General features: G+C 48.8%; 1 protein-coding gene across 3 annotated transcripts in view; it reads right to left on the bottom strand.

Moving 5' to 3' along the window:
- SMOC1 (SPARC related modular calcium binding 1) overlaps positions 1–15,550 on the bottom strand; it is a 155,146-nt gene that overhangs the window by 46,585 nt on the left and 93,011 nt on the right. For all 3 annotated transcript variants that reach the window (XM_042943639.1, XM_042943640.1, XM_042943641.1), the window contains exons 4-5: positions 4,293–4,392; positions 2,094–2,141 (exon numbers count right to left, since the gene is read on the bottom strand). In XM_042943639.1, coding sequence (XP_042799573.1) covers positions 2,094–2,141; positions 4,293–4,392 — 148 coding nt within the window. The remainder of the gene's footprint in view (positions 1–2,093; positions 2,142–4,292; positions 4,393–15,550) is intronic.

Here is a 15,550-nt window from a genome sequence, read left to right as displayed (position 1 = left end):
TCCAGGGACGAGCGAGTCCTAGCATCCCCCACTGGGCTTCTGCACCACAGAGGAAGCCTCCGCAGAGCCATCTGGGAGGCAGGAACCCATCTGGAGTAGGGGAACGAAATGCTGGAAACTGAGCAACTTGTCTCTGAGAGGAGGCGTCAGACTCTACCCCTATTCCTTGCACCATCCCTGGAGGAATCAGGGTGCCCTGCCCTCTTCCAACTGGATCACCAGGAGGCCGCAATGACCACCGGTCTGTTTCTTTTGTTGTCCATTGGGTGCAAAGCCACATCAACCTGGAAAGTACTTCTCTGTGCGGTTTAAGAACTAAAATCCCATCGTCTGCCTTTCTCAGTGTGGGGGCTTCATGCAGCCTCACGCCCTCAGTTCTCTCTGGTGGGGAAAATCTGGGTGGTATGTTTTGCACGATTGCCAAGCGTTTTTTCTACACCACGACCTCATGCCCCAGGATAGAGGCGATGTTCCTGAAGTCTTTAGTTGCAACAAGCAAAATTGAAGGCAGCTCCCCTTTCCAACTCCAGCAAACTATAGACGGGCACATGCCATTCACAGGATTGAGGAGTTCAGGTCTTTGCAGGAAGAATGATTTACGCCCTTCTCCCACTTTCCCACCCAAAAGGGAACCACAAACACACACGGCTACCTCTCCCTGTCCTGGGAGAGACCTAGAAAGGCATTTGCTCCCTTCTTTTTACCCACTTACTCATTCCTGCTTGCGGGAAGGCCCATTAGTCCACGTTTTCTAGTGGTATCACTATGCTCCGCTTCCGTGACTTCTCGGAGCACCTGCACTGGGGGGCAGCAGGCTCTCCAGATTCTCGTTTCCCGCAATCGGGCAGGGTGACTTTGCCTCTTCTTCCCACCCCCATGGAATAAGGATTCGGGGCGGGGGGCCAGGGTCTCGCCTCAGTCTCCTCGTGACAGCACGTGCAGGACAAGCCCGGGGAACCTCACACTGATCCTCTGTAGGCCCGGCTCTCCACGTGGGCATTCACAAACATGAAATTCCCGAGGCCCAGATTCGGATGCAATCATCCCCCATCTGGATTTTACCCAAGAGCCTGAAATGGAGGTTCTAGAGTGCCTGCGCACACAGTGAAATTGATACTTGTTCTGCATGCCGCTACAAGCTGTGTGTGTGCGTGCGTGCGTGTGTGTGTGTGTGGTCCTGAAGGTAACCGGTGGTGGAGCTTAGTGTCCTCCACGCTGGAAATTATGGTCCGCATATCCCAGGGACCTGTTCCTCATGTCGGCGGCTCCACTAAATAGCACTCAGACAAATGCCTTAATTGAGGTTAGCCACATAATTTGTAGGGCCCAGTGCAAAATGAATATGCAAGGCCCTTTGTTCAAAAGGCGGGAACACCGTGCCATTAAGGGCACTAAACTATAAAGTTTTATCCTCTCTTCCATGGCGTCTCTCTTGACTTGTCGTGGTGTTTTACATTTTTCTATTTGATGTTGTTCTGGGGAAAGCGTACTGCGTGCATCACAAAAACCATAGGCCAACAGGGTCACGCGGATGTGCACGTGCAGGCTTCACTGTCCCGCTGGACTTAACAAGACACAAGTTTAAAGACAGGATGATTGGGAATCCCAAGACAACGGCTGCCCAGGTGGCAAGCCCGTGCAGCCAGGCTAGTCTTAGCGAAGAAAATCCAGATGGGCTGGAACAATGAATTATTAAGGAGAGTCGGGGAAGGGAAAAAATGTTCAACCGACTTTCCAAAGCAAGAGGGTCGGGGCAGACTTGGACATGCCTGCCTTCATCGTCTTTTTTGGCGTAATGCCGGCTACGCGGTAGCTGATGGACTGAACTGCCCAGGAACCAAGATTCTCAGGGGCCCTGCCAGCTCTCTATGCCGTACTCACTCCCATCCCTCAGAACGTCTGCGAGCTTGGTCCCCACCACGGTACGAGCCTTACTTACCTCCGGTGCTTCTAGGAGGAAGCCCAGAATAAGAATGGAGGTTTTCTGTGGGGGGACTTTTAGCTTACACCCAGGCTCCTTCCATCTTGTCTAGAACTCTCCTTGGACTGGCTTTAGAAGCAAACATTTGGATAGAGCATAAAACTCTACTCACCTTTCCTTCCTGAGTTACCCTGGCTCAAGGGCTTGTCGGTGACTGAACCTTGGGTAAAAGGGAAACAAAAACATAGACATTCAGAATGCATTGTGGTTGTTGGTTTCTTTCAAAGAGCTGGCAAAGCCTCATGTTATGAGCGTGTGGTTGGTTATGTATATACATACATTGTATACACGTCTAGGGACATTATATACAAAGCTAGTACATACATACATGTCAAGTGGGGTTTGTTTAACATCAATGTCACTGATATCACAGTACCGGTGAGGTGAACCATGATTTCCAGGCAACAGCCGTGACCAGATTTTTTATAAAACTCCACATCTACATAACTCCCTGGTGAGTAACGTTCCGATAACTGCCCCTCACCTTCGCTCCCCATCTCCCCCAGTTCCCACCACCTCCATGTTCTGAGCCATGTCCACTTAGTAGGGCCAACTGAAAAGAAACCCCTCTTACTGCAAATGCAATGATTCACATCCCTTGCTGGTTAGGGCAGGAAATCGGCGATTTTCCATCTGCATTAAGTAGAAAATTGTTGGCCCAATTGTACTGAATGGGCCAAAATAGTCTGAGGCATGGAAACAATTTTCTAGACGCGGCCTATTCCTCGAGGAGGGGGTGGTGTGTGTGTGTTTGGCCGAACGCTTCGCCCTGCATGTGCTAGGATGCCACGTGCACCCATCCTGCGGTCCTGACCCTGTGGCACCTGTCTTCCTCATGGAACCCACAACATGCAGGGCAGGGGCAGCTCACCCACATGAGGGCATATGCAGAGAGGTCCCACCACCGGGAGAAACAAAGAATCCCTATTTTCTCACTCCATATCATACCCCTTCTCCATATACTAGTTTTGTGAGAATTCAATTATATTCCCCTGCGTGGCCTGTTTCTGGTGCATTTGTTTGCTTTAAATGAAACTTTCCAGGTCATTTGCAAGGAGGGCTCATTCCTGCCCTGCCCCACACCAACCCCAATTAAGGTTTCCAGTTTCCATGTAAACCACAAATAAAGTAAACTTTCCATTTTGGCCTGCAAATCTTGGTTTCCTAATGTAGATGCTCACTGCCCTTTCTTACCGCTCCCTTTATATAGCAGGGCCAGTAGAAAAATGAATACGTTTTATGAAAACAGAAAAACGTTAGGATGGCAGGACTGCTAACCCTTGGAGTTTCCCATAGGTTTTAGGAAAATGTTTTATAATTTGCTTGCACTTAAAAATTAAAAATAAGTAAATAAATAAAACCTTATACACAAAGATACGAAGAAATATGAAGCAGCTTGTGGCTGGACAGGCTTTCTTGAATGAGGACTGAGCCACATAGTGAATTAAGGGAGTGACTCCCAAGTCCCCTACTATCTGAATGGAAGTGGAAAGTGTGGAGCTTATATAAATCCAAAGCGCACAATCCCACGAGGCTGACCTGAGAGCAAAATTTCTCTATGCTTATAGAGTTTGAAATAGAAAGGAACTTAATTATGCTATGGGCTTATGTAATGGGTCACTAGAAAGCAATGATTCCCTAGCTTGTCTAGTCACCAAAACCACCTGAGAAGCTTCTCGAACATGTGGACTCCAGGTCTCATTCCAGACCTACTGGATCAGACTATACGGGGAGGAGCCTCGACACCTGGGCTCTTTAATTCCCCAGGCACTGCCGATGACAGCCAGAATTGAGGGCCACTGTCATGAAAGTTTTCCGTTACTCTACATTACATTTGTCGGGGTGGGGTGGGGAGGAGGGACAAATATATGGCATCATGCCACCACTCTCCTCTCGTGTGCCCATGACAGACATCACTAGTTGATCATTCAGCCTCTGATGCTGAACTCCCATACGGTCTTAAAATCTATCTCAATAAAGTGCTCCTGAGGCCACCAGCAAGCAGAGCACCCAAGCTAAAAAATTTATATGCCATTCTCGAGGGGTCACAGCTGATGCTTGGGAAGAGAGCACTGAACCAGAAACCTAAACTCAAAATAAAGAAATACATACACATGGGCCTATATGGACCCCATCATCCAGCTGACTGCAGAGCAGTGTGTTCGAATGGAATCCTCCCTGACCTGGAAGAGGGCTCCTAACCACCACCCCTCTTTCAACCAGTTTTCAAAGGTTCCCCCGCGAGAGGCAGGAGACCAGCTAAGGGTCTCTCTCCAGCTCTTTTCTTTCTTCCCGCCCCTCCCTACGGTACCTGAACATACAGGAGTTTTATTCTGCACAGAAGAGCCACTGATGGGCTTCCCATCTGGGGTGACACACCAGCAGTACCCTGTGTAAGTATGGCACTGCACCTGTTCGGGGAAGCGGGGAGGGGAAGAGAACCGTAAGTCTGGCGTCGCCATATCAGCAGTCATCTCCCACCCCTTCCAAGGCGTTGCCACCGTGGCAGAGGAGCTCTTTCCTCCTCTCACCCAGCCTCTGTCCCCACTGTCTATCGCAGGTGGGTCAGTCGGCCAACAACACGGATTATGCGTCTTCTGTGTAATTCCCAGGCACAACCACACAACCTACCTATTTCTTTCTCATGACTTTGAATGATGAATAGCCTATCTCATACCCAGATATATCCACTGCGTCCTCCCTGTGATGATTCTCACCAAGACCTGCACATTTTCCCCCCGGAGCACTGGCATACAGCCCCATCCACTCGTAAACAATTCTGGCTGGTGAGCTAATTTGGCAAGTGCAAGCTGGAAATTCACCGCTGCAGGCTGATAAGGACTCTTCTTTAACAGGCATCGACAAGTAGTGAGCTCTTCTTCTTTTTCTAGCTTTTCCCAGCATCCGTTCGTTCATATAGTCAGCCTGCCTACTGATGGGGTGGCTCGTCACTAGCAGTTGCCCGCTAGATGACGGGGTTAAGGTAAGAACAAAGCCACTTCCACCTGCAGGTTCTAGAGGCCCCGCTGTAACACTGGGCGATCCACCTCAAGCCTCCATAATCAGGCCCACCCTCTCTAGGAACAGCAAATAAAAATGAGGCTTTTGCTTCATTCAGGGTGACTTTTCTCTCTCTTGCAACAGCCGTCACTCCGTCCATTTCCTCCCACCCCACCCCGCCATCCTCTTTCCCATCCGTTTCCCAACACGGAGCTCCTCTACACAAATCAGGGCATCACCCCCCTGGCTGAAAACCACTCGGTGATTTGCCATTGGATTCAGGATGGAGATTAAGCTCATTTGTGTGGAGCTCAAGGTCCCCCAAGATCTGCCCCCTGCCTATCCCTGCGACCTCATTTTACACCCATGTCTCCACAAGTGCCCTCCACTGGAACCACAGCAAACCCTTTGAAGCCGGCAAACGCCTCACAGGATTTCATGATTCTGAACATTTGTCTGCTCCGACTAGTCAGTGGTCCAGAATACCATTCCCCAAACCATCCCCACCCCCTCCTAGCCCCTTTGTATTCCCACCCTCTTCACGATGCACCTTCTCCGCCGAGTGGTCCCCGACTCCCCGCCTTCTCTCCTCTGATCCTCCATACTCCCTGGCTCCTTAAATTAGGAGCCCTTATCTGCCCCTCAAGACTGTGACCTTCCTAAGGCAAGGGATTGCATGCTGGTTATTTCTATCTCCTAAGCATCTAGCATAATGTAGGCATCTGATGAGTTGAATAAATGCTTGAATTATCATATGGCCCCGTTCTTGGTCCCCATCAGTTCTAAAAAGGTAGCAGCAATTTAAACCGCCCCACTACTTTAAACGTAGACCTCAATGACAGAATGGGTGCCAACTGCAAAGATATTAACATGTGAAAAAAGTGCCTCTGGGGATCAAGGGCATAATTGGAATCAAGGATGGACAGTAATAGCATACACATTGACTGGGGAAGCAGAGAGGGTTTACACGGAAGACAGATCCGATGGCCCGGGTGAGAAAGGCAGAAAACCACGGAATGGCTTCGGCTCTTGTGTGTGTACCAAAAGCTGTAGTTGTCCCCAAGACCGGTTGTCTGGCTACGGGCCTACCCACAGAAATCAGGGTAAGACCAAGACGGAGGACGTACCAGTATGATGACTGTGTATCAATGAGGCGCTCACCTTGACTGCCCACGTAGAGAAACTACACTCAGTGCCTGTACTCCAGTGCCATTTTCCACTCCCATTTCATCTCGTGGAGCTATCCATAAACTCCATGGCTGTGGTTGCTGCCCTAGATGCTCACCCCCCAATCAATATCTTGGGTCGAGTCAGTGCTACCCTCTGAGAAAGCTAAGGATGGGATAGGAGAAACCCATTCCCGGGTTTGCATCCGGGTCCGGCCAGTTACAGATGAGGCACGTGACTTAGCTCTTTGAGCCCCATTTATGAAATGGGGATAACGTCGCCAAGCCTGGAGGGCTCTGGCAAACAAAACAGACAGTGTGAGCCCAGTCCTGGCACGGGAGATGGCTGGATACAAGGTGGCTGCAGGGATGATTGCTCTCAGCTGTGTCAGAAACACCTGGCAAGCCAGCCTCCTCTGGGGCCAGAGCTCCCTTAGTAACCTCCAGAGGCTTGGGTGGGAAACCCTGCTGGAGACTTGGGAGTTTACCCCTCCAGACTCTGTCAGCCCTGCAGGGGACAGTTCCTAGATGATTCCTTGCCCGCGGCAGCATTTTAATGGAGCCTGGCTGGCTGCTTTCTCCTCCCTGGCCAATAATCACCTGTGGAGAAACCAGTCCCCAGGGCTGGGCGGCCACACTGACTCATTCCAAGGCCCCACGGTTCCCCTGGCCATGGCCGGCCTCCCTCTCTCTCTGCGAGGACCCTGTCGCCAAAGTCCAACACTGGAAGTCGTGCCTCTGGCCAAGTGCTGCCTGCCAGGGCTGGATGCTGTGGTCACGCAAGCCCAGGCCGTGGAGAATGGCTGGATAAAAGCCCCCTCCTTCCGGGCATGCAGAGTCCCAGCCAGAGCTACTGAGGAGCGAACGAAATGCGTGAGTAGGAGGCTAAACCCAACGCTTTGTTTCAGGGGATATAATCTGACCTCTGGGCTGAAGCAGGTCCCCAGGGCCACACGCCCACTGAGTGTGCCCATTGTATCCCTACCGGCATGGGGACGCTGCCTTCCAGCCCCCAGCCAGGCCCACAGGCCCGAACACAGACCCTTTTTCCTCAGGGCCCTCAGCATTTTCCTCAGACCGGGCTCCGGGAATAGACTCCAGATTACAAAATCCTCAGGTTGGGAGGTGCTGCTGAGTCCCAGAGCACTGGACTTGAACAAGGAATTATTGTCACACTCCTCTGAGGCCTGGGGCACGCAGCAACGGGCGCTCGAGCTGAGCGAGATCTCGGGCTGCCGGAACTCAGGAGGCGACCAGCAAGGTCACCTCCCTTTGCTCAAGGAGCCCCAAGCTATTCGTCCGTGAGTCTTCATCGAGGGACTGCTTGTGGGTTGTCCTGGGGAGTTTTCAAGATGTCTTCTTGAGGAAAAAGAAGTTACAGGGAGACAGAAAGCATGGGTCATGGAGTCAGGCGGTAGCCCACCAGCTCCACCACGGAAGCTAACCACTTCTCTTTCCAACCCTCTGCGGCCTGGGTACGTCTCTTCATCAAACCAAGCCTCAGACTGCCCGTGGCTACTTATAAACCGGAGACCATTGTACTTACCTCACTCGGTGGTTGCGAGAATTAAATTAGAAAATGTAAATAAAGCACTGAGCTCACATGGTAAGTGCCCAGCGAAGCTTAGCGACTTATTTTTATTATCATCGTGTTATTTTTCACCAAACTATCTGTACACTCAAAAAGGGCCCAGCTAGGGGCGCCTGGGTGGCTCAGTGGGTTAAGCGTCCGACTTCGGCTCAGGTCACGATCTCGTGGTCTGTGAGTTCGAGCCCCGCGTCGGGCTCTGTGCTGACAGCTCAGAGCCTGGGGCCTGCTTCGGATTCTGTGTCTCCCTCTCTCTCTGCCCCTCCCCCGTTCATGCTCTGTCTCTCTCTGTCTCAAAAATAAATAAACGTTAAAAAAACAATTTAAAAAAAAGGGCACAGCCAGATTCTCTGACGGAAACCAAAGAACATCCTAGTCTGACCAGTCCCAGGGGGAAGAGGTAGTTTAAAGTCAGCAAAAAGTTTGAGAAAGTTTTAGTGGGAGAAGGGAAATTCTGTTTTCATATAGGAACAGTTCAACTAGTCTCAGAGGAGAGAAGTACAACTTCCTGCAGAAAAGCAACCAGGCTGTAAATTCTGTGGAATTGATGGCTTATATACACACAATCAACACGTAAATTCTACTTAGTATGGCTTCCTCCCTTGAAAACTTAAAGCTTTAAGTTAATAGGTCATCCCCTTTGTTCCAACTCCCCCCACCCCAGCCTCAAATTAATCAACTCTCATACTTAATTTATGGGAAAATCCGGGGCCAAGAGGAATTGAAAAGGTGATTAGCTACTTCTAATATCTCCCTACGCAGGTTTCAAAGCTCGGGGTTTTTCCAGGCCCAGTGGTATTGATAACAAACCATGGGATTTGCTCCTATTCCACTCTGGAGCATCCTGGGAGAGCTGAAATATTAATTGATGGGTCTTCCCTCAGAGACACAAAGTGTTTGTACATCAACCTAAGTGAGGCTACTCACTGCTTAACTATACTGTTGAATGTAACTGACATACTTAATATAGGCTTTTATACACCGAGGATACTGTACATGAACTTCACAGTAACCACAAACCCAAAACCTATAACTGATACACAAAAAATAAAGAGAAAAAAAGCCAAACAGAACACCACAGAAACTCATCAATCACAAAGAAAGAGAGCAAAAGAGTAAGAAAGGAACAGAGAAGAACAAGAAAACAATCAACAAAATGTCAATAAATACATACCTATCAATGATTATTTTAAATGTAAATGGCCTAAATGCTCTAATAGAAAGACACAGAGTGGTGGAATGGGTTAAAGAAATACAAAACCCATATAAATGCTGCCTATAAGAGACTCATCTCAGACCTAAAGACACATATAGACTGAAAGTGAGGGGACAGAAAAATATTTACCACGCAAATGGGAGTAAAAAAGAAGCCAGGGTAGCAATACTAATATCAGACAAAATAGACTTTAGAACGAAGACTATCACAAGAGACAAAGAAGGACATTACATAATGATAAAGAGATTAATACAAGAAGATAGAACAACGGCAAATATGTATGCACCCAACACTAGAGCATCTAAATACATAAAGCAAATATTAATGGACATAAAGAGAGAAATTGATGGTAATATAATAATAGTAGGGGACTTTAACTAACCTCACTTGCATCAGTGGATACATCATCCAGGCAGAAAAATCACTAAAGGTACTTTAAAACAGTGTGTTTTAGGTAAGCAAATTTCATCTCTGACTCATATACTTAAATATTTTTGGCAAGAGGCCCTTTGCATAAACAGCCCAATGGTATATTTCAGGTCAACCTCTGTCTAAATTAAGACAAATGTGAAATTATTTTAAGCCTGTTAGTCTTCAACATTAGCCCAACTCCTGGACATCTGGAAGAACGTGGGAGGCTAGCACGCTCAACAAATGCATTTGAGTAACTGAGGAGAACAGAGGAGCAAAGCGAATCCCGGCTCACAGGACAAAGCAGACAGGGGACTGAAGGCAAGGACAGCAGTGAGAAAAACAAAGGAGACTAACAGACTACACACATAGACAACTATCACCCACTGCCGCCGTGCCCAAAATGGAAAACACCACTTCAGCTTTACGGGGGCTCCTCACTCACCACCGATGATCTATGCATGATCTCACCGGGGCGTCAGGGTTACCCTGTGTGCCAATCCTTTATAGGAGAGGCACACAAAGCAGAAGTTATTTGTTCAAATGTCGCAGCTAGTTCTTAACAGCACAAGAATCTGGAGCCCTGGCTCCCAACTGTCATAAAATTTCAGAATTGAGAGAGCTGGAAAAAAAGGAAAATCTTAATGATCACCAGTGTAACCCAAACATTTCACAGAGGAGGAAACAGGTCCAGAGACAGAGAGGTGGCATGATTGCAGCACCTAGTCCCAGCAGCTGGCAGTCCCCCAGACCTGGAAGGGAGAAGGAGAAAGACGTGACTCCTTGTGCTGGCATCTGAGGGAACTGACAGGGTCTCTTTGTGCCTTGGAATTCTCTGGCATATGGAACTCTTTTGGGGAAAGAGGAGAGGGAGATGGGATACATATTCAAATCAAGGAGGTGGCCAGAAGAGCCTCTTGCTTCAGCTTCCGTGAGAGGCTGTCTCGGGAGTGGGTTGGGTGACAGCACGGGGGCCTCTGCTGCACCCCATTGGCTGGCCTGCTTGCCTCTGGCTGTTCTTGGGGGGCTTCTGACAGGGGTGGGACCTCACGTCCCGGAGCAGCTTCTCTGTTGTTGGACTTTGCTCTCCTTGCTACCAAGGGCCCCCAGCTGTCACCCAAACGGTCCACACCAGTCTCCCCTGCACACGTCCACCTGCTTCTTACTCCTGCCTCTCTGATACAGTCCTGAATACCACCGGTGTTCTATGGGGTGTGACGAGCAATTATTGGGGACGAAGGGGTTCTCTAGCCAAATAATTTTGGAAATACTGGGTTGAATAAAATTAGAAGATTGCTTGACTGCACCACTTCTCAGAGTCTTACGTCAAATGATGATGATTTAGCTCTAAGAGGAAGATGTCGTTGGCTGCAGTCCCTAAACTTATTTAACTGGAGGACCCTCCCTCGATTTCGAGTGGGGAGCATTTCGTGGCACTAGCGTTCTCTGAAACACGCTTTCAGAACAAGGCAATGTAATGAGGTGCAAGGCCTTGCTGTGTTTCCTTGCTTTTCCCAGTCCGACTTGCTTCCAGCCCAGTGTCAGGTTCTCATTTTAGCTCAATCTTCCCTGAAATGATTTCCCTCCGGCAACCCCCCCCCCCCCCCCCCCCGCCCCCACCTTTTTTGTAACGCTTTCTCCAGCTCTCTATCTGCGAAGAAATCCATCTTGAATTGCCTCGGACCTTCACTGACAGCTGGGATCCCCTCCAAGGCACAGCACCTTCCCACCCCGTCGCTTCATTTCCCCCCTTTCTTTGTGCCTCGTTTGTGAACTAGAAAATGTGAGCCATATGCAAAGGGACAGGCTTGATCCGGCATTCTTAGTAGCAACTCCCAAACTTGTCATGAGATGACTACTATCATGTACACGAACATTTCCCGGTGGGGGCAAAAAAATGAAACTAAAAGCAGAAGGCATGTGGATATTTGTCTAACTCTTTTGGCAGTGGGAGTACAAGACTTTTTTTTTTTTTTTTTCCCCCTTCCTTGTCTGCCAGTTGCTCCAAATCAGTTAGCAGGTTCTCTGGATTAAGTTAATGCACAGTGAAAGTTAAGCATCGTGCTATTGGTCCGACTGATAACTTTGTTTCAGGGCAGGATTTCCAGCTGCCCCACTTTCCTTTTGTCCGCATCCTCTATAGGACCTCTGAGAAGCTGTGTTTCTCCATGGGCGCCACGGGCCCTGGCTGAAAGAATGAGTCCCCAGGCCATCTGAGACCACCACGTGTTCCCCTAGAACATCTCTCTCCATCAGAAGCTGCAGGAGAACATTGTTTATTGGGTGTGCATTAGAGCACTTGGAGGACTTATAAAACAAACTGGCTGGACCCCACCCACAGAGTTTCTGGATTCATTAGGTCTGGGGTCAGCTGGGGAATCTGCATTTGTAACAAATTCCCCGGCGTTCCGGCGGCTAGTCCAGGAACCACAGTTCAAGAGCCACTGATTGAAAGGAAACTTCTCCCACCCCACCCTTTCTGACATTTATCATTAAATGCTCAAGAAACAAGTACTTTTCTAGGTGGGAATTTGGGAACGAGGAGCCCTATGACCATACTTCTCTCCAAAGTTTTTATGTTCCAGTTGTTTTGACGACATGTGGTCTTTTAATTCATGGATCTAGTGATTGCAGCATTAAATTGTCTGGGTGATTTCACACATGGAAGAGAGTTTGATTGCAGTGAGAAGAAAGAGGGAAGAGGGAAGGGATGGTATAATTCTTTCAGTCTGGCTAGCATGAGCTGTTCTTTCCTCAGTTTGGAAAAGCTTATCCCACAAGCGTCCCCCTCCTCTTTAGTCAGGTTTGGCTCAGAAGGAACAAGATGCAGAAGGAAAAACATGGCTTTGGAGTCAAAATGACCTGGGTTTAAATACCAAACTCTGCCAAAAGCTGTGTGACTCTGGGAAAGTCACTTAACTTCTCTGAGCCTCTCTATGATACAGGGCTAAGGGCTCCCACCTTGAAGGTTATTGAGAAGACAAAGTGAGACAAGATATATAAAGCATCTAAAATGGTGTAGGGAGTAGTTTGTGCTCAGCACCGCTGATTTTGTCTTTTTCCCCTTCCCTTTGCAGGGAGGATGGGGTCAGAGCTTCAAGGTTCTGCTCTTCTTTGGGGCTCTCTCTTACCTTATGCCAGGTTAGGGAAGACAGTATGTTGGGGAATGAGGGATTTTCCTTTTAGAGTATTTACGTCATCCTTCAGAGTTTAAAGGGGGGGGGGGGATGCAGGGAAGGAAGATAACCTTTCAATTTTAAATACTGCTAAATATGGGAGTCTTTGTTGACTATGGTTTCTATGTGTTGTTCATGTAACAGAGCTGCCAGCATGATATTTGTTAGAAGTGGTGTGTTTAGAATGAGAGACAGAGCCATTCATTCCTGGGCTATTTATGTCCACATCTGAAATACCGTGTCCAGTTTTGGGAAGGACACTCTGTAAGAGGGACCTTGGCAAATTGAATCCCGAGGAAAGAGAGACATAAATCCCCATTATATAGGAATGACTGATAGAACTAAGGACTTCTGCCAGGGCAAAAAGAAATATTTGTTGGCTAAAAGACAGAATCTCACAAGGACTTAATGGTGTCTGTCTTCAAATCTTTCTGTGGAGCGTGAGATTTCTGTGGGTTCAGCGAGTCCTATAGCTAGAGCAGGGGTCATCTGTTGCAAATTATAGCTCTCCCGTCAATGTAGAGAAGGACTTTCCAAATAAATTGTCCCGAAATGCATTATGTATGTTGTCTTTGGTGGTAATAAGCTTCCTGTCTCTGGTGGCAATCAAGCAGAAGGCAGGTGACTGGGTCTTGAGCCCTGGATTGAGACAGGGTAGGGAGAGGAAGGAGAAGATGAACTAGATACTTGTGAGGTTTCCTTTGACCCAAAAGTTCTGTGATTCTACAACCTTGCTCCAAATTGAACTTTCGCTGCGTAGGAGTAAGGTGAAAATCTATAAACTAGTACCTACTTAGCAGTTAAGACTACTCCTCCAAATATATGGCACATATTTTTTGTATTTTTCAAAAAGCTTAAACACCATCCCCTCAGCATACACATAAGGGATGTTTAAAAAACCTGAGTATTAGAACTTCAGGGATCCAAAGAACTTTATTTTCTCCATTCCCTCTGTTTGGTGCCTAGAATAGCCCAGGCTTGGTGAACACCAAGTATGTCACCTCTCGTTTACTCGCTTTTATTTCCATTTGGGGGAAACTATCAAAGATGCTTTCTTTCTTTTTTTAAACTTTTATTTCAGTATAGTTGACTCACATATACTGTTTTGTTTGAAAAAGAAAATATACAATAATAAAGCCCCACAGGGATTGGAGCTTTATTCAGAGCAGAAGGGTGAAAATCTGGCCAGCGGAGGGCTGAGGGCGGGCTGAGGGCGGGCTGAGGGCGGGCTGAGGGCGGGCTGAGGGCGGGCTGAGGGCGGGCTGAGGGCGGGCTGAGGGCGGGAGGGGGTGGGGACGGGGGCGGGGACGGGGGGGCGGGGCGAGGCTAGCTGAGGATTGCTGAGGCGCTGGCGAGCGTGGGCAAGATGGGTGGGCGGGGCGAGGTGGGGCAGGACGGGGGCAGGAAGAGGGCGGGACAAAGGTGGCCGGCTGGAGTGGACCTCTTCCTTGCTACCGACCGCAGATGACTTCACTTTTAATGAAACTTTTCTGTCTCCATATCTCCCTCTCGTGTTCTTATTTATCACCTTTCTCTACTATGATGAAAAAAAAAAAAAAATCCCACCCCTTAAATTTTGTAGAAAAGCTTAGTTGACTGACCCGCAGGTCACCTCCTGGCTTGTGGTGTGCGCCCACAGTGGAGTGGCAATGGCCCTAGATGGGCATGTGTTCATGGCCCTGCCTGAAAGCTTCCTTAATAAGTGTTTGCTGTAGGCCAACTTGTGCCTTCCCCCCACCCCCCACCCCGGATTGAACATTACCTAGTGTCTTACAAAATCCAAAGGTGTAGAGGTCACCTCCCAGAGGCCATCAGTTGAACCTCCCTCCCAGGGCAGTAGCACTCTATCCCCTCACCAAGAGCAACCCTGCTGGGTGCCCATTCAGTCCCCAGGATGGGAAGGTAAGTTCTCTTTGAGTCAGACATTCCATTGGTGGATTGCTCTACTTGTAAAAGCTTCTTCCCTATTTTGAGTCAGAATCTGATTCACTATAGATTTTACTCAGTCATCCTGGGTCAGCTCTGTGGCACTATTCAGTAAAGCTTATTGTGGTCCACAAAGGTGTGAAGACGGTTCTCTGTATTGCTTTGGTCATCCCTCTTCCCCCATCTGTTGGTTCTTCTCATGTGCAAACCAAACATGTCTGGCTCCTTTCAGTATTCCTCATGTGACATAATTTCCCGACCTTACTCACCTGAGTCACCCTGCCTAACCTGCAGTTAGGCAACATCACTTTAAAAGATGGCAATGTCCTTTAGAGAGGCAGTAGAGAGCAGTGGTTAGGACCAAATGCTGAAGCCAGGCTGTTTGGGTCTGAATCCTGACTCTACACTTGCAAGCTGTGTGACCCGGGCAAGCGTACGGGGTCTGGGTGCTCCCAGCTGGGCATCTGAGCTCCCCGTGGTCCCTGGTGAGTCCGACCCTCCATCTGTCTACCACAGAAATCAAAGGTGCAAGAGCGGGTATACTTGGGAAGAAGGGGAGGATAGAGGCCTGCTCCTCTAGCCTTCCTGCTGCCTGTGGGAAAAGTGAGGCTCAGAGATGGCGGGCTTCAAACACCCCCTCCTTCTCTTTCTAAGTGCCTGGGCTTGAGCTATGAAGCAGTCTGGATGTTCCTTTTTAGCTCTCCCTCCTCCCCATCCTCCCATTACAGAACTGTGCTTCCTGAAGTCACCCCTGCAGGCCTGAGTTGTGAGACTAGCTTGCAAAGCAAACGATGCCAGCCAATCTGGGAGAGGATGCTAGGTGGCCATTCGGCATTGAAGAGGAGGACAGAGCAGTGGTTGGGCAGGCGAGTCCTCACAGAACACAATGGATAGATACAGTGTTCGAGCATAAAGCAGGCTCCATCCACCCACATTGCCCTGCACTCATTGAAAAGAGGAGAGCATTGGCTCCCACCGTGTATGAGCGAGTAGATGAGCCACTTGCTAGACAAGTCCTTCCTGCACCTGGAAGGATCAGGCCCTGTCCTTACCATCATTTACAAAAGTAAAAATTCACTTTCACGG

The sequence above is a fragment of the Panthera leo genome, chromosome B3 (assembly GCF_018350215.1).
Source record: "Panthera leo isolate Ple1 chromosome B3, P.leo_Ple1_pat1.1, whole genome shotgun sequence".
NCBI classification, from domain to species: domain Eukaryota; kingdom Metazoa; phylum Chordata; class Mammalia; order Carnivora; family Felidae; genus Panthera; species Panthera leo.
The sequence above is the reverse complement of the archived record's forward strand: the minus strand, read 5'-3'. Positions and strand labels throughout refer to the sequence as shown.